The sequence below is a fragment of the Hemicordylus capensis genome, chromosome 9 (assembly GCF_027244095.1).
Source record: "Hemicordylus capensis ecotype Gifberg chromosome 9, rHemCap1.1.pri, whole genome shotgun sequence".
Taxonomy (NCBI): Eukaryota; Metazoa; Chordata; class Lepidosauria; order Squamata; family Cordylidae; genus Hemicordylus; species Hemicordylus capensis.
Window position 1 is genome coordinate 16,221,976 of NC_069665.1, and position 22,569 is coordinate 16,244,544.

General features: G+C 46.0%; 1 protein-coding gene across 1 annotated transcript in view; it reads left to right on the forward strand.

Moving 5' to 3' along the window:
• CDH5 (cadherin 5) overlaps positions 1 to 22,569 on the forward strand; it is a 48,812-nt gene that overhangs the window by 11,196 nt on the left and 15,047 nt on the right. Inside the window, exons 2-6 of the mRNA XM_053271589.1 lie at positions 13,899 to 14,116; positions 18,226 to 18,514; positions 18,938 to 19,054; positions 19,769 to 19,936; positions 21,616 to 21,803. Of these exons, the coding sequence (XP_053127564.1) occupies positions 13,931 to 14,116; positions 18,226 to 18,514; positions 18,938 to 19,054; positions 19,769 to 19,936; positions 21,616 to 21,803 (948 nt within the window). The 5' untranslated portion in view covers positions 13,899 to 13,930. The remainder of the gene's footprint in view (positions 1 to 13,898; positions 14,117 to 18,225; positions 18,515 to 18,937; positions 19,055 to 19,768; positions 19,937 to 21,615; positions 21,804 to 22,569) is intronic.

The window sequence follows — 22,569 nt, forward strand, 5'->3', positions numbered from 1 at the left end:
GGTCTCATTACATCCGTAGGAGTCATTGGGGCTTCCCATTCTCCTGCCACCTGCAGGAAGCCAGCCATCTGGCCGTTCTCCTCTCCTTCCCCAGACAGTTCATGCCACGGAAATCTAATAGCACAGTTCTAAGCATGCTTTAGGGTCACGTCCAACAATTCCCAAACCATTTCCTCTTGAAGGGCCTTTTTGAACCCAAGTACAGCCATTCAGGCACTAAAGGCTAACCAGTTCCTTATTTGCTTCACAGTATCCATTCTGCAATGCAGCGTCTAAGCAACGTCTCCAGCAGACTTTACTTTCTGACCTCTACATGCACTGTTAAGTGCCAAAGATGATCTGAAAGTGGGTGGAGAAGCAAAATAAATATGATCTCAAGAGCAGCCTGGGGCTTGCAAGTCTTTGGCCTTGGCCATAATCACCAGTCTGTTTCCATCTGTCAATGTTACATTGGTCTTGTGTGAGTTTGACCTCCCAACAATATAATCCAGGCCAAGAAATTCTATTCAACACAGGTCCTGTTGATTATCTGGGTTTTAGAAGTGGACTTGTCTTAAAGAATAAAACTACAAGGAACTGCAGGGAATAGAAATACTACTGGCAGGCATGAGAATACTGATTTTATCCAAGATGCTAGTCCACATAATTTTGCTGTTACAAACTGATAGCTTTCTTTTCTGGGTCTTGTCTGCACCGAATATATGTGAAAAACAGGCTTCCTATGCCTGGCTTGTTGACAGCAAAAGTATCCACTGTCCACAAACAAGTGACTGGACCGGGTCTCATGATCAGTGAGACCCAGTTTTTCCGAGTGCACGGTGCACACAAGCGGGGATGGGGAATGAGCCCTGGGCAGCCGGATCGGCCGTCCACATGATTGCCAGCTCCGTGACGGATCCGGCAGGGGCTGGGGAGCTCGGGGGCCACGCAGCCCCTGGAAGCCCCAGTATGCCCTGCGCAAGTGCGCAGGGCATACTGGGGAGACCCCTGAGCCGGAAGGCGGCTTTTCACCTCCCGGCCAGGGGTCTACTCATGAGTAGGTGCGGCGCGAAGCCACACCATGGCTACTCACGATGGTAAAAAGCAGGTTTGCTGGAGTGCTCACTCCGCAAACCTGCTTTTTACCTGGGGTTCTCAAGCAGGTTTGCCGCTCAAGAACCACCGGGCTCGGCTGCAAGCCCGATGGTTCTTACGGTCACCAAAAATTGGGCTAGCCTCTGCTAACCCGATTTTTGCTGATCATGAGAAGCGCCCCACTGTTTTTCTAAGGTTTCAGGCAGGAGAGCTTCCCAGCCTTGTCTCAAGATCCTGCCAGGGATTGAATCTGGGACCTTCTCCACACAAAGTGTAGAATCTAAGGGAAAGAGTTGTACTATGCAAAGACAAGGCAGTGGAGTGGAATCAGGAATATGGACGCTCTAGTGCAATAGATACTGGAGCTCTTCTCACAATCAGTGGTATTGATGTTCACTTTGGGGGACCCTTGTATCTGGATTTGAACTGTGTGCTGATCTTTGATCATAATAAACTGAATTGAATCAGTGAGCAGGGCTCTGGGGAGGTCTGCAGGGAGAGCAGGTTTCACTTATCCTCCCTGCAGACAATTGGCCTCCCTTCCCTGGGTGGGTGGATCGCCAGCCCAGATGATCAGATGCGCTCCTGGCAGCTCCAGGGGGTCGGGGTCCCAGGACGCGCCACTATGTGTTGCCCCACCTTCCGGAGCTCCAATAATACACCACACAAGTGTGCGGTGCATCATGGGAATCCCCCTCACCTCCCCAGGATCCTCACAACACAACCAAAAATTTGAGGTAAAAGGAGCACTCACTCCCTTAAGCTCATTTAACAGGGTGGCTACTTAGGCAAGTTTGCCAATCCCAGTGGTTCACACATGTCTGCAAAACCAGGCTGGCCTCCCTGTGCCCAGTTTTGCACGCATGTGTGAATAGCCTCACTATGTACTGAGCGCAGAGGCGTATCTAGGGAAAACAGTGCCAAGGGCAAGCACTGAAATTGCGCCCCTGTCCAAACAGGAATGATGGGACCTGTAGTCAACAGTATCTGGAAATCCCCGTTAAAAGGAACACTGTACCATCTAGACATGGTTGTTGATCAAGACCTGAAAACATGAGCCATCTCTGTAAAAGACTTAGAACAACAGTCAGGAGTTATGTGAGGATTCCAAGTGTCATTTTCTCTGTCTCATCTCATTCTTTTTTAAAAAAACATGACTTTGTCCTAGAGGATCACCTGCCCAAATAGCCACTAGCAAAATAGGGGAAGAAGACGGTGCCGGGCGGGGGGAGGAGTCTATAAACCAGTGAATGATTCCTGCCATCGTTTGTCTTGTGATGACTGTTGGCTCATGATGGGATATACGTGCATTCCCCACACTAGTGCTTACTTTGACACCAGGAGGGAGGAGGCTCCATTAGTTTGCCACACTAGACAGAGGAATTTGCAACAGGAGCAGACAGCCACGTTCTGCCAGGGCCAAAACCAGCCCCTGCCAGACTAAGAAATCATTGTAATCTGTCCCTTCCTGTCACAAGCAGTTTGCTGTTCTCTTATTATTGACTTCTAACTCTCAGATATCCCAGTCATGGATGGAAAATTCAGGGTCAATTTACAAAAGACACATTTTCTACATGGAAGTTTCTTCTGTGCAGGTGTTGTGCAGAAACCCATGTGTAGTATCTATTCCGCCAGGGCCATAGCAAGGTTGGAATGGGCCAAGATGAGATTTTAAAATGGGCCACCAGCCCCTCAAAGTCCAGGGCCTCCACACACCCCAGGCCCCCAAGGATTTAAGTCTGATATTTCAAAATAAGTATGCTGCCTGGAAATACATTTCACTGAATACACACACGCACACTTCACAGTATATAGGGATATACATTGAGTATATATTTGTGATATACATTGAGTATATATTTGTGCTACTTTTAATGCCTAGAACACACTAACAACGCTAATTGTTAAAATGGCCCCCTTGCTGCAGATTAGCAAAGGAGACTTTCAACCGTGCAGGGTGAGCCTATGTTTGTTTTCTCAGAATTCTGAACAAATTCAGTAAAGTTTGATTCCAGGAGATTTTTCACACGAGGCTTTTAAAGCCCTTTAACACACATCTCCTCTGGAATGGTGGTGCTGCATTCACATGTTGGCCAGATTTACCCTGAAGTCCCTGCAAGTTATTGGAGAGCAGTTCACACACAAGAAAAATAAAATAAAATAAAATAAAATAAAATAAAATAAAAGCACAACACATGCTTCACAGTTCTCACTCAGACCTTCTGATTTGCAAAACAACTTGAACATAAGTGCATTTATAAATGAATGAATGAATATTTGTTCCAGAAGTTTTTGTAATTTTCTGCCATGAAACAAGCCACTTATAGGCCTTTTTCAATAGTTTTTGTTTTCAAAGCCAGCAAATTTTTCAATCTGTTTTAAATAGAATATTCAGAGACTTCTCAGTCTCCCGCCCCATATCAAAGCCCTATGGCAAGCAGATCCCTATATACCTGGGTGGGCGGGGGGGTTAGCCACAAAAAGGAATTCACAGTCTACCTGGCAAAAGCTGTGCTGGATGGTCTGGGCAGCGGGTCTGCTGCTGCAGGGAACTCTGCCTGCCTCTTTCCTGGCTTGCTTGGGGCCTGCTGAGTTCAGGCTTCAGGGAGGCCTCTCTGGAAGCCCCGCCCACCCACCGATCAGCTGAGACGTGGGGAGAGAAGAGCTCTGCAGTTTGCAGGCCGCTCAGATCCTAGGCCGGAGCTGGAGGGCAAGGCAAGCAAGGAAAGTGGCTAAGGGGCCCTGGGGCTGGGCAGGTGGGCAATGGGGTGGGGTGGCAGGAACTGGCATGGTGCCCCCTCCTCAGTGGCACCTAGGGCACGTGCCCTGGCTGCCCCCACCCCAGTTCCGCCTATGACTGAGAGGCAAGTGCAAACCACTTTTCTTCACTCTTGCTTCTGGCTGTTAGCCCTTCCCAAAAATAAAATAATTTTTGGATTATTATTTAATTTAATTATTATTTAATTTAAAAAATAATTTTAGGATTAGAATACAAGTAACTAAAGCCCCATTCAAAAGCTGGCCTGGATCATGGAATGGGTTAACCAAAAACATCACAGAAAGCTGATGCTCTGCCAGTGAGCTTTCAATATACGAGCTGCCTTATACTGAGTCCGATCACTGCTCCACCTGGCTCAGTACTATCTACAATAACTAGCAGTGGTTCTCTGGGGTTCCACATGAGACTCTTTCCCAGCCAGGGATTGGACCTGGGCTTTCTGCCTGCAAAGCAAGCGTTCTGCTGAGCTACAGCCCTTCCCCAAAATACATGTGATCTGTACTCTGCAGAGATCATCACTGATACAGTATGCCTGTCATATGCCCCAAGTTATGCTCCTAAAGAGCTTGATGGCAGACAAATTAATATATTTCCTTCAAAAAGTCAGTCAACAGTATTCCATAGGTAGATTAATTCACCCCATTACCATATGAGCTGTGCGTCTAGGAATGAAATGAGCAAAGAACAAGATGATGGAATGCTCACAGTGCATGTCAAGCTGAAGCTTAAGCCAACAAAGAATGGTTGAAACAAAAGACATTGGAACAAAGACTTATTGAAACATTTTCTAACAAAACAGTTTATCCTGTTCTGTCAGCACTACAGAATTTGACCTTCAAGCTCCAATAAAATAACAACCTTTGGAGATATTGTGTGAGTGTGTGTGTGTGTGTGTGTGTGTGTGTGTGTGTGTGTGTGTGTGTGTGTGTGTCCCCAGTAGCTATAACTGAATGTATACCTGCATCACAGAGTTACTATGGCTGCCTTCGGACGTAACGCACGTGCCCCTCCCGCCGCTCTCCCGTTCAGGTTGGAGTCTGGGGAGGGGAATTGTAGGTCCATTTACTCCCTTAACTCTGATTGCTCACATTCAGAGGTACGGCTATGGAAACCGGAGGTGAGGGGACCTCCGGTTTCCTGATAGATCCAAATTGGGCTTATGTGTATGGATTTGGGGTTGGGTGGGGGGGACATAGCTCAGAGGCAAAGCATCTGCTTTGCATGCATAAAGTCCCAGGTTCAATCCCTGGCAAGTGCAGAGAAGACTGGGAAAGAAACCCTGGAGAGCCACTGCCAGTCAGTGTGCACATGAGACTGAGTCTGAGGGACCCACAGTCTGACTCAGTGTAAGGCAGCTTCCTATTGCCCTAACCATTTGGCAGGCTGGTTGTCTGTATCAAGTGACAACTGGATCACATTCTTCTAAACAAGCTCAGCCATGTTGTACAGGTCGGTGGTGCCCCCCTCCTCACCAAAGTGGGTGATTCCAAAGTTGATGAGGCTCCCCAAACTGGCAATACTTTCTAATAGTTATTGTGCCAGTGAGCCCTTTCTCACATGCCGTGAGAAGGGCTTGAAGGTGGGCTGTAGGGAAGGCAGGTTAAACCTACCTTCCCCACAGACTATCAATCCAGCGTTGCTGGGCATGCTCCCCACAAGCCCAGACGATTCCCAGTTTTCAAGGGGGGCTCCACAAGCGGGTTTGCTGCCGTGGTGCCACCAGGATTGCACACGATCCTGGCAGCTTACACGCACGTGCAAAATCGGGCTGGCCTTCCTTAGCCCAGCTCTCCAGGCATGTGTGAATAGCCTCAATGATTTATTCCAACATGAATGCAGTGTGCCATTTGAAATCTCAGGCTGTGTTTTCTTTGGGGGAGAAGAGCTGCCTAGCTTCAGTTTCTCAGGAGCAGAACATAAACCCAAGATAGCTTGACATTTTTCTACATGTTATGAGATTTTCCAAAATGCGGAGTTCAGCATTTTACAGATTGGCCTCGAGTGACTACTTCCGCTATTGCTTGACAGACCAAAAACACTGAGGACAGTTTTGGAAGTAATTCTCTCTAGCAGAAGCAACAGCACAGGTATCACCATTTTTAAGAATAATTTCATATATATTTCTTATTTTAACTGGCTTAAGCAGACCTTGCACAGATAGCATTGCCTAATGGGTGCATTCCTAAAGTTGCTATAACAGACATTCTTTTCTTTTGCATGAAGGATAGACAATAACCACCTCTGAGGTTTTGTTCAGCTAGAGATGTTTCTTGATCAGCACTGGGGGCCAGATGATGTTTACTTGATGGCAGGTAGTGAGGTCATTCACACAGTCAAAAACTGGATTCTACCCGGGTTTGGAGCTGTGTGTGCTCCCAATCTTCAGTTCTATAGAAGCAACATTAGAGGAATACCTGGGAAGCTTTTCCTCCTACCTTGCTTCCACACAACCAAAAATTGGGAGGGGGCACAGTTTTTGACCGTGTGAATGACATCATTGAGTTCACTTTTTCATAATGATGAACTCCCATATTTTCTGCATTCACTGGCTGACATCTAGACTAAGTAACTCGTTAACTCTATTTGGAAGTCACTTTAAAAGACTGCTTAATTTCAATAGGGCTTGAGTACTTTAGTCAGGATGTCAGCCACCGGATTTTGGTGGGTTCTTCAGCTGTTTGTATTGCACAGCAATACGAATCTTGGCAGCCATATAAAGGTGTTGCAGCAGAGACCTATGAGGATAGTCAGGATTTTAGGTTGACACTGAAACATGGCAGCTCTCTTATATATAAGGGGAGAGTAACTGTCCTTATCTAAGCCCAGCACAGCCTCCCTCCAGTAGCTACTATTGGGGTCTCCTCTTTTGTGTTTATTTTTAGATTGCGAGCCCTTTTGAGATGTAGGAGACCATTTTCTTGTTATGTAAATCACTCTGAGAACTTTTTTTTGTTATTGTTAAAAAGCAGTTTACAGGAGGACATCGTTAATCACGGGTCCAGCACTCGCAGTTTCGCATATCCGCAGTCGGCTGATAGATATCCAACCTCAATATATGTGGGAGGAATGGCAAAAAAAAGGGTTACACCCATGTATCCACAGGTTGGGGGTGGCCGGAAATGACCTTGGAGTTTATTTCTGGCCACCAGTTTGACTTCAGCAGAGACTGGGAGCCATTTTATGGCTCATTTTAAACACACACAAAAAGCCAAAAAATACCCGTGATTTTCGGTCGATTTTCAGCTGATTTTTCACTATTGGAGGGCATTGCTGAACTGCTGTGGAACACAGTAGGCCACTTTCCCCCGTGTTTCCCCCCCCCCCCCCTTTCTTCTTTCTTTCTTTCTTTTTTTTTTTTTTTTTACATTTTCCCAGCTTCCAGGAACCTATCCCCTGGATTTCTTTTGCCCCAATTATTCAGTATCTGCAGTTTCTGTGTCCGCAATAGTAGTGGAGAATGGAACCCCCGCGAATGCTGAGGTTCTACTGTATAAATATTCTTGATCACATCAACAGTCACTCTGGATTATTATGGAATATGGATTCTGTTTGCTGATATGTGCTGCTACTGTGGTGGTGTGATTGTCTTCCTTTTGTCTGTTTTTAATATATGGTTCAGTGGTTAGCTGCTTTGCACATTTTTGTGGGGAACAAATTTTTGAATTAATAAACAGAATGGAAGTGTGGCAAGCAGAGAAGAGGCAGGTGAGATAGGAATAGGTTCAAGTAACTGGTATCAGGAAAAACAAACAGATGGAGTCAGCGTGCAGGAGTGGTCTAGGGACACCACAAAAGTAGACCAGTTTAAGTGGAATAATACTCCACTATAGATACTATAAGCAAGTTAACATAGGGGGTGCTAGGGATGGGAGTTCAAATTTTGGGGCCTATAGTGGAATCAGAAACTGAAAATCAACATCAGGTGGCAGAGCTAAGCATGCTTACTGGGGAAAACGCCATCAAAACCAATAGGACTTACTTCAGAGAGAGAAATGTTTAGGATGGGAATGCAAAATATACTGTTATTTTATTTTAGAGGATTTCACTAAGCTGGGAAGACATTCCAAGATATTTGATTTATACAGACCCCACAAAGTTAACTCCATTATTCATTCTATGCAGAAGCTTGCCAGGGAGTTTCATTCAATAAGGAATTCTCATATGGAAGTCACATCCGCAAGGTGTTGTTAGATCCACTAGCTTAGATTTTTTTTTTTTTAAGGAAACAATGGAGCTGTAGCTCAGTGGAAGAACATCAGCTTTTCATAAAGAACATCCCAGTCTTTGCCCCAGAACGTCAATCCCTGGCAGCATCTCCAAATAAGGCTGAGAAAGATTCCTACCCGGAGCCTTGGAGAGCCACTGCCAGGCAGTGTAGACATCCTAAGCTAAATGGACCAAGGGTCTGACTCAGTATAAGGAAGCTTCCTAAGTTCCTAATTCATGGTGGATAGATGGTCCATCAGTGTCTATTAGCCAGGACACCAAGATAGAACTGACTTACTCAGAGACAGTATACATCCAAGTGCTAACCGCTAGGAACAAATGCTATGTGCTTATCAGGTCTATCAATGGCTACTAGTCCGAGGGCTATAGGCCACCTCCAGGCTAAGAAACAAAATGCCTCTAAATACCAGTTGCAGGGGAGCAACAGCAGGAGAGAGGGCACGTGCTCAGCTCTTGCCAACAACAACAAATATTTATATACCACTTTTCCAAAAAAAAAAGTTTCCAAAGAGGTTAACATAGAGACTTAATTAATTAATTAATTAATTAATTAGACAGATCCCTGTCCCCTAAAGGGCTCGGAATCTAAAAAAGACATGTAAGACAGACACCAGCAACAGTCACTGGAGGTGCTGAGCTGGGAGTGGAGCGGGCCAGTTATTCTCCCCCTGCTAAATAAAGAGAATCACCATGTCAAAAATGTGCCTCTTTGCCCAGTTAGCAGGGCTCCAGATGCCAGAGGCATCTGGTGGGCCACTGTGTGAAGCAGGATGCTGGACAAAAGGTCTTGGGCCTGATCTAGCAGAGCTATTCTTATGTTCTTAACAAGCAGGTGAAGTGCATTACTTTCATCCTTATTTGTGAGCTTTCCACAGTCATCTAGTTGACAGCCATTAGAAAGAAAGTACTGGACTAGATGGACCTTTGATCTGATCCAGGACAGTTTTCACTCTGATTCCAAATGTAAGGGAGCATTCAGTAGAAAGGACCATCATGCAAAAATTAGAATATTAAAGAGATCTTGGGTCACTACATCTGAAACACACAACACTCCAAAATGTAGAAGTATTAGCTTCAGAGAACAAACTGTTCATGCAGAGGAAGAAGCTGACAGTGTACGTCTGAAGTGAATGAAGAGGCCAGCTTATTTTATCTGGTGACACAAAGTCTGTACAAAAGGCAGCCAGAGGAAGTGAAATCATGTGTGTGTTTAGGAATACAAAAGGAGGGGTCTGTGAATTAAACTGAAACACATGAGTGCAACAGATGAGCCCCATTCCAACATTATGATGGGTGAGTATAGAGATGTCTATACACCCGTACATATTTTTGTGTGAATGACTGTCCCTGCATTCATGGTAAAAGCCAACCTGGGTCCAAGCCCCTCAAACCTCTTATTTGCATGCTACATATAAGAAGAACACTGCTGTACCTGTGTTCAACATAACAGGAAAATCACTGTACCTGTGTACAGATCTGTACTTGATACACTGTACACCCATTGTACGTTGAACATAACATGTGAATGGGGTGATGAACTCTGACCAAGGTGTGTTCTTTCTGGTATATGGGGGATGATTTTTTCATTGTGCTTTGGGCAGCATTGACTGCATTCGCATGTAACGTGGAACTGGAGTTGAATGGGCCAGAGGTTCCCCAAGCGTTATGTGCAGATGGGTGCAAAAGTGGTTCCTCGTGGTGACGTACCCAAGGTTTCAGTTTTCTGACTCCAGTCTGAACCATCTGATTGAAGTGAGTTTTGTCACCACAATCCAAGGTTGGATGCAGCCTGTGTTGCATCCGAATACAGAACCACGGGCTGCTCCCCTTCAACCAGAGCCGAGGGAGGAATCTCCTCCCTCAACTCCAGCTGTGATTGGCTGTGAGGGCTGTCCAGTCAGGAAGGAAGATCGCACAGGCAGTTTCCCCTCCTCTCGGCTGTCTCGCTGACTACATCTCCATTACATCCGAATTCGGACAGGAGAGCATGGGGAGGAGTGGAACCACAGGTCCATTAGACCTGCGGCTTTGTGTTACGTGTGAATGTTTTATGTTGTTGTAAGCAACAAATTTCCCAGAGACAAAAGTTTGGGGCAGTCTAAAAATTTGAGAAATAGATAGATAGATAGATAGATAGATAGATAGATAGATAGATATTCGATTTCTATACCGCCCTTCCAAAAATGGCTCAGAGTCCCTCACAAGTGCTTTCTATCAACTTCAGCTGATATGCCAGCTGCGTCCATTTCTTGAGATAAATGACCTCAGGACAATAGTGCATGTGCTGATAACCTCCAGACTTGACAACTGCAATGTGCTCTATGTGGGGCTGCTTTTGTACATAGTCCAGACACTGCAATTGGTGCAAAATGTGGCAGCCAGGATGGTCTCTGAGTCATTCCAGAGACACCACATTACTCCCATACTAAAATAACTATACTGGCCACCAATATGTTTCAAGGCAAAATAAAAAGTGCTGGTTATTACTTATAAAGCCCTAAACACCTTAGGCCTGGGTATTTAAAAGAACATCTTACAAATATGAATACGACGAGTATTTATACAATACTTTTAAACAAAAGCTCTCAAAGCAGTTTACATAGATATAAATAAATAAATAAAATGGCTTATTCAAGTCTCTGGGTGGTTTACAACAAACTAATACAAATTACAAATAAAAAGATTAAAACATTACAATAATTTAAAATTTAAAACAATGTTAAAACTATTAAAACAAACATCAAACTATTAAAACAGTATATAATTAAAAGCCTGGGTGAACAAATGTGTCTTGACTGCTTTTTTAAAAGTTGCTAAGAGATGGAGAGGCTCTTATTTCAGCAGAGAGTGCATTCCAAAGGCTCGGAGCACTAACAGAAAAGGCCCGTCCCTGAGTAGCCACCAAACAAGCTGGTGTGAACCGCAGATGAACTTCTCCTGATGATCTCAATGGGCAGTTGGGCTCATATAGAAAAAGATGTTCTCTTAAATACCTAGGGCCTATGCAGTTTAGGGCTATATAGGACATAACCAGCACCTTGTATTTTGCCCAGAAACCTATCAGCAGCCGGTGTAGCTTTTTCATGACAGGAATGGTATGGTCTCTCCGGAATGACCCAGAGACCAACCTAGCTGCCACATTCTGGACCAACTGCAGTTTCCAGACATGTACAAAAACAGCCCCACATAGAGTGCATTGCAGTAGTAAAGTATGGAGGTGACCAGTAGAGGTACCACTGTTCTGAGGTCTTTTATCTCAAGAAACGGGCACCGCTGATTGAAACCGAAGCTGATTGAAGGCACTCCTGGCCACTGCCTCAACCTGGGACACCAGGGAGAGGTTTGTATCCAGAAGCATCTCCAGATGTATATGTTCCTTCTATGGAAGTGTGACCCCATCCAGAACAGGCAGATCAAAATCATCTCCTGAGTTCTGACCCCGCACAATAAGAACCTCCCTCTTATCTGTATTCAGTCTCAGTTTGTTATCCCTCATCCAGACCATCACCACCTCCAGGCAGTCATTTAGGGAGGTTATGCCTTCTCCTGATGATGTTGGCATGGAGAAATAGATTTGGATGTCATCAGCGTGCTGATAACAACCTGAACCAAATCTCCTGATGATCTTTCCCAGCAGTTGTATGTAGATTTTAAACAACATCGGAGACAATACGGAGCCCTGAGGGACAACATACCTAAGTTCAGATTTAGAAGAATGACAGTCCCCAAGGGACACTAACTGGAATCTGCCCGAGAGGTAGGAGTGGAACCACTGCAAAGCAGTACCTCCCAACCCCTACCCCCTCAGATGCTCCAGAAGGATACTATGGTCGATAGTATCAAAAGCTGCCAAGAGTTCCAAAAGGACCAACAGAGTCACACTTCCTCTGCCAAATCCCAATCCATCAGATCATACATCAGGCAGACCAGGGCAGTCTCCACCCCATAACCCACCCGAAAGCCAGTCTGAAATGGGTCTAGATAATCAGTTTCATCCAAGACTGCCTAGAGTTGGGAGGCCACCACCCTCTCAATTACCTTGCCTAACCATGGAAGGTTGGAGACAGGCCTACAGTTGCTTAACTCTAAGGGATCTATTCATTCATTCATTCATTCAATTTCTATACCGCCCTTCAAAAATGGCTCAGTGCAGTTTACAATTAAATCTAACACAGGATTCTTCAAAAGGAGTCTAATAACTGCCTCCTTGAGGCAAGGAGGCATCCTGCCCTTTCTCAGACAAGCATTTATAATCTCCATTAAGCCTTCTACAACAACCTCCCTGCCAGATAGTATAAGCCATGTTGGGCAAGGGTCAAGAGAACAGGTGGTAGGCCATACCACGCCAAGCAGCTTGTTCACATCCTCAGGTGTCACAAACTCCCAGCCTCTGCTTTGGGGATTTGTGCAGAGTTGGGCTGTGGGTTTTTTCTGCAGAGCTGGCCCCAGGTAGAGCCCAGCCACCCACACCCACCTTCACAGCCAATGGATTCACCCTCACTGCTCATTATGAGCCCCACCACCCACTGAGATTATACGGAGATGTACATCTCACCAGTTTATCTGGTGGCTGCTCAGGGGCAAGCCTTAAAACATAAGAATAGCCTTGGTGGATCAGGCCCAAGGCCCATCTAGTCCAGCATCCTGTTTCACATAGTGGCCCACCAGATGCCTTCTCTGTTGCCACCCCAAGGCTATGGAATGTGCTCTCTGCCAGAATAAGAGCCCACCCCCATCTATGACAGCTTTTTAAAATACTCTTAAAATGCATTTATTCACCAAAGCTTTTTAACTCGAATTGTGATTTTAAATAATCTTAATGTTTTTATTTCTCTTCTAATTGGTTTCTTGTTTCTTGTAAACTGCCCAGAGAAGTGAATTTGGGACGGTGCACAAATATACTAAATAAATAAATAATCCAGGATTCCAGGAGCCAAATGGCAAGCCAAAGGTCAGAAACAGAACCAAAGGTCAGAGAATCCAAATAGTCAAGCCAGAAAGAAAAGTCACAACACAATAGGACCTAGGTGACCTTGAAACTGAGGCAGTGGCCACATTCGCACATAAAAGGGAACCAGAGTTGCAGGGGCCAGAGGTTTCCCTACCGTTACGTCCAAACACATGCAACTCCAGTCCCATTCCTTCTGCAACCCAATGTTTTGCTACAGAGATTCCAGTTTGAACCCTCAGTTTGTAGTAAGTTCTGCTGCTCAAAACCGGGGTTCCATGGGGCCTCCATTATGTCTGAATGCAGCACTGAAGGCTGCATTCAGCCAGACTCAAGTTGAGAGAAAAAGCTCCTCCCTCTATCCCTGTGTGATAGGATGTGTGAGCTGTCCTTCAAGCAAGAAGGAGGCCCGCACAGCCAGTTCCCCCTCTTCTCTGCAGTCTCACTGACTGCGGAGAGGACGCTTTCCCTTTCATCCAAATGCAGACAGGAGAGCAGTGGTTGGTGGGGAGTGAAACCACAGGGTCCATTGGACCCCAAGTTCCATGTTACATATAAATGTGGCCAAAGTTGTTTCAGACAGAAAGCTACTTGTACTATTGGTTGGTCCCACAGGACTGGGCTTGGCCATCGGTCTGGCAGCCTGCCACAAATGGTAGCAATATGCAGTGCCACAACTCATGTAGAATATAACAAAACCCTTCCTGTGGTCTCCTAGTACAGGCCTGCAGCAAGTTCTTTTCTAAGGGCAAAGGAAGAGGAAAAGGCAGCTGGGTTGTACACAAGGGGACAATGCATTATTAATTCATTGTCCCTGAACATACCTAGCACATCTCTACCCGATACTCAAAATGTGTATTATTCTCACAGGGCTTCCCCCAAGACTGCCAGAGCTAACAGAAATGGCAACTTGCGGCTTCCTTCTTCTGTTTTCCTTGGCACTGGCTCCATCCTTTGTTTATGGAAAAGACACAGAAAGAGTTGCAGCAGCCAGCAACATTCACACACGCAGGAAAAGAGAGTGGATTTGGAATAAACTGCATGTCTTTGAAGAGTCCAACGCTACACTGCCACAATATATTGGGACGGTAAGGATTTGGTAACAGTGTGAACCCTGACACACAATTATTTCGGCCCAAGGAGGAGCCTAACCCAGGTTAGTGCTGTGGCGGGACACATGCGCAGTGCCTCTGTTGAGCTCTGCTAGCCCCACACACACATGATTGGTGGGCAGGTGGACGGTGGCCAAGCCTGAAAACTGTAACGGCCAGTCCTCATGCTGCCAGAAGCCTGGCAAAACCACAGTAATGGCTCCAAGCAGCCTTCCATTTGCTCACAGGGGTCATATGGCCACCACAGCTGGTGTGATAACATGTAGGAAGACCCTGAAGCTCTTCTCACAATCAGTGAGAAGAGCTTCTTCTGGGTCTGTGGGGAGAGCGGGCTTAGCCTACTCTCCCCGCAGACTATCAAAAAGCAGCCCTGGGCAGCCGGATCAGCTGCGCACACAACTGCCGGCTCTGTCACGGAGCCAGCGGGGGCTGCGGGGATCGGGGGCCATGCGGCACCTGGAAGTTCCAGGATGCCCCACGTGAGTGTGCGGGGAATCCTGGAGAGACCCCCGAGCCCTGGAGTCTACTCGTGTAGATGCGGCACTACTCACCGCGTGCCACGGCGACACACGAGCAAAAAAAATGAGGTTGATGGAGCACTCACTCCATTAACCTCATTTAAGGGGAAGGGCAATTAGGCAGGCTAGCTGCCTTGGTAGCACCAGACTCGCCTGCAAGCCCGGTAGTTCCCACAATCCCTGGAAAGTGGGCTAAGCTACCTTAGCCCACTTTCCAGGGATCGTGGGAATAGCCTCTCTGTGTTCCTCAGAGGACCCTGGATACTTGAGGGACCACCTGCTCCCAAGGGTTGCTCCCCACTTGACAAGGTCATCTGATGGGTGTCTGCTCCGGATGCCAACAATGAGGGAGGCCCGGCTGTCATGCACATGGGACAGGGCTTTCTCTGTTGCTGCCCCCAGACTCTGTTTCGCTCCTTGGTATCCATCACAGGACCGGGTCTCATGATCAGTGAGACCCGGTTTTAACCAGTGAGCAGGAAGAGCGGGCTAAGCCCGCTCTCCCCACTCAAAGGCGGGCAGGGAGCCCTGGGAGGCCGGATTGGCCACCCACACAATGGCCGGCTCTGTGACAGAGATGGCGGGGGGTGGGGGGAGTGGGAGCCGCGTGGCCCCCGCAAGCCCCAGTATGCCCTGCACGAGCACGCAGGGCATACTGGGGAGACCCCTGAGCCGAGAGGCGGCTTTTCAGCTGCTGCCAGTAGCTCGGGGGGTTGGGGTGCTGTGATGCTTCACCCCACACCTTCCCGCCACCTAGACCTCCCATAATGCACCATGTGCACGTGCATTGCATTATGGGGAACCCCTCCCCTCCCCAAAGCTGGCTGGGATCCCCCACAGTCTGCCAGTCATGGCTGCAAGCAGATAATCACAAAAATGGGGTTAGGAGAGTGTTTGCTAGGAGAGTGTTCGCTCTCCTAACCTCATTTTAGAGGGGGCTGTGGAGGCGGGTTTGCTGCTGATGCTCTGCCAGGATCGGAACTGACCCTAGGGGTACACACGCACAGACAAAATGTGGCTAGGCTTCCTTAGCCCAGTTTTGCCTGCGCATGTATATAGCTTCAGTATTTTGAACTTAAATTTACAAATAAAATATCCAGGATCATGAAAGATTTTAATTTTTAAAAATCTACATTTTTAACTCTCATACGTCTGCCAATATGCAGTTGTAGCATTTTAGCACTGAGAACTTTCCTGTACAGCTTAGCTCAGTCCTGCAAATGCCTCTAACAAATATTTCAAGAAGGAATCAAATATACGATTCCTCCTTGGAAACTAAAGAGCAAAAATATCAAGCAAAACATCCTCTCTGGGGAGACTATTCCAGGAAAGAGAGAAAACATCTCAGGGTCTATAGAACTAGCTCATGTGAGCTGACAGCAGTCCATGATCCTGTTGCCTGTCAATCAACAGCACTGATCCAGAAAGGTCTCCTTCACTCTGCCATGACAGCCTGACAGATCCCAACTGTTGCGCCGAGGAGGAAGATGTATGGCCACAATTGTCAAGAAAAGTGTCAAACTCACTCAAACGAAGAAAGACATTTGAAAAGTTTTGCCTGGCTGACACACAGTTAATTGAGGGGCTTTGTAATGCACTGTCCTGTTGAATAAAGCTTGCCTTTTAGGTCATTTAGGCATTGGTCTCTTTGAGGTTGTGATTGACTGGCAGCAGCTCTGTAGGGTTCCCGAGAGGGACCTCAACCCAACTGCACTTGAAAATGCCAGGAACTGAATCAGGGATCTTCTGTATGCCAGGCAGGGGTCTGGCACGGTTTTTGCAGGCTTGAGCAGGCTGCAATACCAGGAGGTTTAATCAAGCCCCTGGTGCAGGGGTGAACAAACGTGACTCTCCAGCCAGAGGTGGCTCATCAATAAGGGCAGGAGGTGCTTTGCTGTGCCCCCCCTCCCCCACCGCCTACCTACTAGAGAAGCTCAAACTCACCAGTATAGGCAGCCAGCCAGCAAACACATCCACCAAAGCAGGGATTCTCGACGTTGGGTCCCCAGATGTTATTGGACTTCAACTCCCATATTCCCCAGCCCCAGTGGCCTTTGGTTAGGGATTAGGGGAGCAGAAGTCCAATAACATCTTGAGATCCAACGTTGAGAATCCCTGCACCAAAGCATGGAGCTTCCTCCAGCCCCTCCTCCTTGCCTTTCACTTCCTTCCTTGGTCTTATTGGCTGGAACAGCCTGCTAATCAAGGTGTTCCAGCCAGCCTGATTCCTAGGGGGCGCCAGCCCGGCATCGATCACTCCAGCAACTTAAAAAAACCTGGTAGAAAATACAGCCTCTGAATCCACCAGGAAGTGTATTTTTAACCTTTTTTTAAAAAATTTCCTGGAGTGGTCGATGCCAGGCCTGCGCCCCTTAGGAATCAGACTGGCTGGAACAGCTTGATTAGCAGGCTGTTCCAGCCAATAAGACCAAGGAGGGAAGCAAAAGGCAAGGAGGAGGTGGGGCTGGAGGAAGCTGCATGCTTTGGAGGATTTGTTTGCTGGCTGCCGGTAGTGGTGAGTTTGAGTTTCTCTGGTAGCTGGTTTGGTTGGGTGGGTGGGTGGAAGGAGGCAAGTCCTGGCTTTCTCCCCCTTGACTTCTCTTTTCTGCCCCCTCTTCCTCCTTTCCCCCTGCACTTCTTTTTCTGCTTTCTGCCTTTTGGCCCCTGCCTTCTGCTTCTGTTTTCTCCCCCTTTTTGCTTTCTGCCTTTGGGGCTCTGTTTTTCTGCATCCCTCCCTGCTTTCTTCCCTGCCAGTGGGCTTTTCCCCCACCAGCACGGAGAAAAGCATGTGCAGAGGAACTCCTGTCTTGGTGAGCGGGCTCTCCTCTACCCACACTAGCCCTAGCACCCACCAGCCACCACTGTCTCCAGCTGTTGTTGAGCTACAATTCCCATCATCCCCAGACACAGCTTATTGTGTCTGGGAATGATGGAAGTTGTAGTTCACCAACAGCTGGAGGACCAAGTTTGCCCATCCCTGACTTAGTGTGTTATCATATATAGTTGATGAGTTGTGTTTGGCTTAAGGGATTACTAGCTATGCAGGCCTGGTGGTGTAATAAAGCTCAAGAATGAAGGGGACTTTATCTTTCCAGCTTTTCATATGAGAAATGGAGGTTGAGATACCTGGAGGTTGACCCCAGATAGCCAACTTAAAGTTAGGAACATCGGAAGCTGCCATATACTGAGTCAGACCATTGGTCTATGTAGCTCAGTATTGTCTACACAGTCTGGCAGCGGCTTCTCCAAGGTTGCAGGCAGGATACTCTCTCAGCCCTGTCTTGGAGATGCTGCCAGGGAGGGAACTTAGAACCATCTGCATGCAAGGATGCAGATGCGCTTTCCAGAGCAGCACCATCCCTACAGTGCTTGCACATGTACTCTCCCATTCAAATGTAAACCAGGGTGGGACCTGCTTAGCAAAGGGGACAATTCATGCTTGCTGCCACAAGACCAACTCTAAGGGGTCCCACATCCACCCTGCCTCCTAGGTCCACATTTTAATTCTCACCATATTGTTCCACTTCCTTATTTCAAGTGTCATTTACAGACTTTTGAATTGTTTAGATCAAGTCAAACATACAGAATCACAATGCTATATACGTTCTGGAGGGAGACGGTGCCGGCACTATCTTCAAAGTCGATGCCGTCACTGGAGATATTTCCGTGTACGAAAGGCTGGACCGAGAAAAGAAACAAGAGTATTCACTGAAGGCTCTGATTTTCGACCGCGTCACCAAGCAGCCATTGGAGCCCCCATCGACCTTCCACATCGCAGTCTATGACATCAATGACAATGCCCCAATCTTTGTTCAAAGATTGTATAATGGCTCTGTCTCTGAAATGTCACCAGTAGGTAAGCTCATTTCTTCTTTGTATTTGTTTGTTTGGGACAGAACAAACCATTTTAGTAAACATGTAAAGTAAAGTGTGCCATCAAGTTGATTTCGACTCCTGGTGCCCACAGAGCCCTGTGGTTTTCTTTGGTAGAATACAGGAGGGGTTTACCACTGCCTCCTCACACAGAGTATGAGATGATGCCCTTCAGCATCTTCCTATATCACTGCTGCCCAATATAGGGGTTTCCCATAGTCTGGGAAACATATTAGCGAAGATTCAAACCGGCAACCTCTGACTCGCTAGTCAAGTAATTTCCCCGCTGCGCCATTAGGTGGACCACACGCAAAAGCAATCAGATTTGATTCACAGCTCTCATCTGCTTTCCATTATCAGAAGAGCGAAATGATAATGTTGCATTGTTTGATAATGCCCCTTCTAGGAACTTCAGTCATGAAAGTGACAGCTGTAGATGCAGATGATCCGACCCTCCATGGCCACGCTAACGTTTCCTACAGAGTTATCCGGGGACAGGAATTCTTCAAAATAGATGACTCAGGTAGGTATGACATCAGTAAGCAAATTGGAAAAGAAACAATCGGGCTCAGCTTCTGCCAGCTTGTTAGTGATCAGAGAGGGAGAGGAGAGCTGGTCTTGTGGTAGCAAGTATGACTTGTTCCCATAGCTAAGCAGGGTCTGCCCTGGTTGCATATGAATGGGAGACTAGAAGTGTGAGCACTGTGATATTCCCCTCAGGGTATGGAGCCGCTCTGGGAAGAGCAGGAGGTTGCAAGTTCCCTCCCTGGCTTCTCCAAGATAGGGCTGAAAGGGATTCCTGCCTGCAACCTTGGAGAAGCCGCTGCCAGTCTGTGAAGACAATACTGAGCTAGATAGACCAATGGTCTGACTCAGTATATGGCAGTTTCCTATGTTCCTATGATCCCAGTTAAATGCTGGTTAAGTGCAGCGAGCTAACAATTTATTGCCTGGAAATTCCAGGTTCTCATGACATGTTCCACAGAAGCAGGTGGAGCTGGCCAGTCACAGTTAACTAGTCACGAGGATACCGCCATGAGAAGCTAACTCAGGGGGCACACAAATTAGCCACTGTGGCTGGAGATGATAGAAATTATAGTCCAAACAGCTGGAGGGCTGAAGTTGTGCAGCCATGAGCTAAAATTAAAGTTAACTATAGATTAATCTGGAGGAAATGTGTAGATGTGGCAAATGGTAGGCACAGCATGTTTCGGAACTGTTTTTATATATTTTTAAGGAATAATCAGCACAGCTTCACCTAATTTGGACAGAGAACAAAAAGCATCCTACGATATCATCGTGGAAGCCATAGATGGCAAAGGTCTGAAGTCAGAAGAATCGGGGACTGCTACAGTACACATTAAATTGGATGATATCAATGACAACTCTCCAACATTTGAACAAAGTAAGTTTTGCAAAGCTGCTGTTGTGTGTTGTAAAGTCAAAGCATTAAGTTAGGGAGTCGTCCACTCCTAACCCTAAATAATTGTTTGGGAAATAGGTGCCACTGAAATCAATGACCCCCAACTGGTAGTATTACAAGAGAGTGAAAAAGTGCTCTCTCTCAAAACCACTCACACCATTTATGGTACATGGTGAAAGAGCTATTATTATTATTATTATTTCTTTTTTACACAGTCAGACAGGTGTTATTGACTGGTTTGTTTTATCCAGACATCAAGTCCTTCCCAAGGACCTGGGATGGCTGAATTTTATTATCAGTATTGTTGTTATTATTATAGATATTGTCACAAAATATAGGCTGTTCCCAGTAAAGTTGTTTTTTGTAGTCGGCTGATGGTGATTTCTGTGGCCCCTGTGGTGTTGAGGTGCTCTTCAAGGTCTTTTGGAATTGCACCTAGGGCACCAATTACTACTGAGAATATTTTGGTCTTCTTCTGCCACAGCCTTTCAATTTCAGTTTGTAGATCTTTGTATTTTGTTATTTTTTCTATTTCTTTTTTTTCTTTTTCTTTTTTGTATTCTGCTATCCCCTGGTATTGCTATGTCGATTATTTTCACTTGTTTTTCTTTCTTCTCAACTACAGTTATATCAGCTGTATTGTGTGGCAGATATTTGTCTGTTTGTAGTGGAAAGTCACATAATATTTTTGCATCTTCATTTTCTACAACTTTTTCAATTTTATGTTCCCACCAATTTTTGGCTACAGGTAGCTTGTATTTTTTGCAGATGTTCCAGTGTATCATCCCTGCTACCTTGTCATGCCTTTGTTTGTAGTCAATCTGTGTGATCTTTTTACAACAGCTGATTAGGTGGTCCACGGTTTCATCTACTTCTTTACAAAGGCGGCACTTGCTGTTCGTTTTTGATTTTTCTACTTTTGCTCTTATTGCATTTGTTCTTAGTGCCTGTTGTTGTTGTTGCTGCTGAATATATGATCAAGATTATATGTTTCATATATCCTGTAAAGCAGGGGTGGGGAGTCTTGGCCCTCCAGTTGTTGTTGAACTACAACTCCCATCATCCCCAGCCACAATGGTGGGAGTTGTAGTTCAAAAAGAGCTGGAGAGCCAAGGTTCCCCACCCCTGCTGTAAAGTGATATTCTATATAGAATCACAGATTAAATCTTTCCACAAATGTTTGGAAACTCACAAATCTTTATTCTGTATTCAGCCCTCCTCCTCATTCCACATCCCCTTCCTCACCCATATACAACATATATGTACTTACTGAACGCTCTCCTGTCCTGAATGGAATTCTGGTTGGCTTTCTAATTACTAGCCGACCCCGCACAGAGTATCTGTTCAAAAAGAAAATATAAAATACAATACAAAACTGCTTAAAAACTCATTTTAAAATTAGTTCAAAATCAGAATTTTAAAGACCTGGGTGAACAAAAAGGTCTTTACCTGGCATCTAAAAGTACAAAGTAATGAAGCCAAGTGAACCTCATTGGGGAGGTTTTTCCATAAATGGGGTGCAACCACCAAAAAGTACTTGAAATACTGCTCTTAGAAATTTGGGAAAGGGTCCCAACGGAACACCATAGAGGAGTTGCACCAGAGGTCCTGATTTATATTTGTATGCATGTTTCCCATTTTGCTTTTTGCTTTGTTTGCAGACACATTCCTTTTTGAGGTATCTGAAAATATCCCAGAAAGAGGTGAAGTGGGTAGGCTGAAGGTCAGAGACATCGATGAGCCACAGAACAGACAGACAAAATATAGTTTTGTGAGAGGAGCTTACCAAGACACCTTTGAAATCATCCCGAATCCCAATACAAATGAAGGAATAATTAAAGCCAAGAAGGTATTTGATTGCCTATGCTTCACTTGTTTACATGGGTAACAACTGATCGCTGTGTTGCAGAGTAATTACTTGTCTTGTATAAGTGATTACACAGGAAGCTTACTTTAACTGGGAAACAAGAGTGTGATAGTTATTACTAGCTAAAACATAAGCTAAGAAAACAATAAGCTGTCTCTTATGCAGTGAGAGAGAGAACCTCTCGGTTTGAAATTCAAGACAACAGTTGAAGGAGCGGACAAACAAACCTAGACCTAGACCTCCAAGCCAATACATAGCTACATTCAAACAGAGACAAGCATGCCCCATACATCGAACTGAGAAAAGGTCTGTAGTAAATCCCAACATAAGATGCTGCCAGTCAGACCACTGACCCATCTAGCTCAATATTATCTACACCAAGGCTGTACAACTCTGGCTTTCCAACTGTTTTTGGACTAAAATTCCCATCATCCCTAGCCACAGTGGCCAATGGTTGGGGATGATTGGGATTTTGACCTGCAATTCTCTCCCCTCCCCTCCAATGTTGTGTTCCCTCTAACAGGGTTTCCCAGATGTTGTTGACTACAACTCCCACAATCCCCAAGCAAAAGCCATTGCAGCTGGGGATTCTGGGAGTTGTAGTTGACAACCTCTGGGAATCCCTGTTAGAGGGAACACTGCTCTGACGGTCCTTCTCATGAGTTGTAAGGGGGTTTCCCCGTGGCCTGGCACTCTCTTGAGCCGGGGTCGGCGTGCTCCTTCTGTTTCGGTGCCATTTCTCTGCACT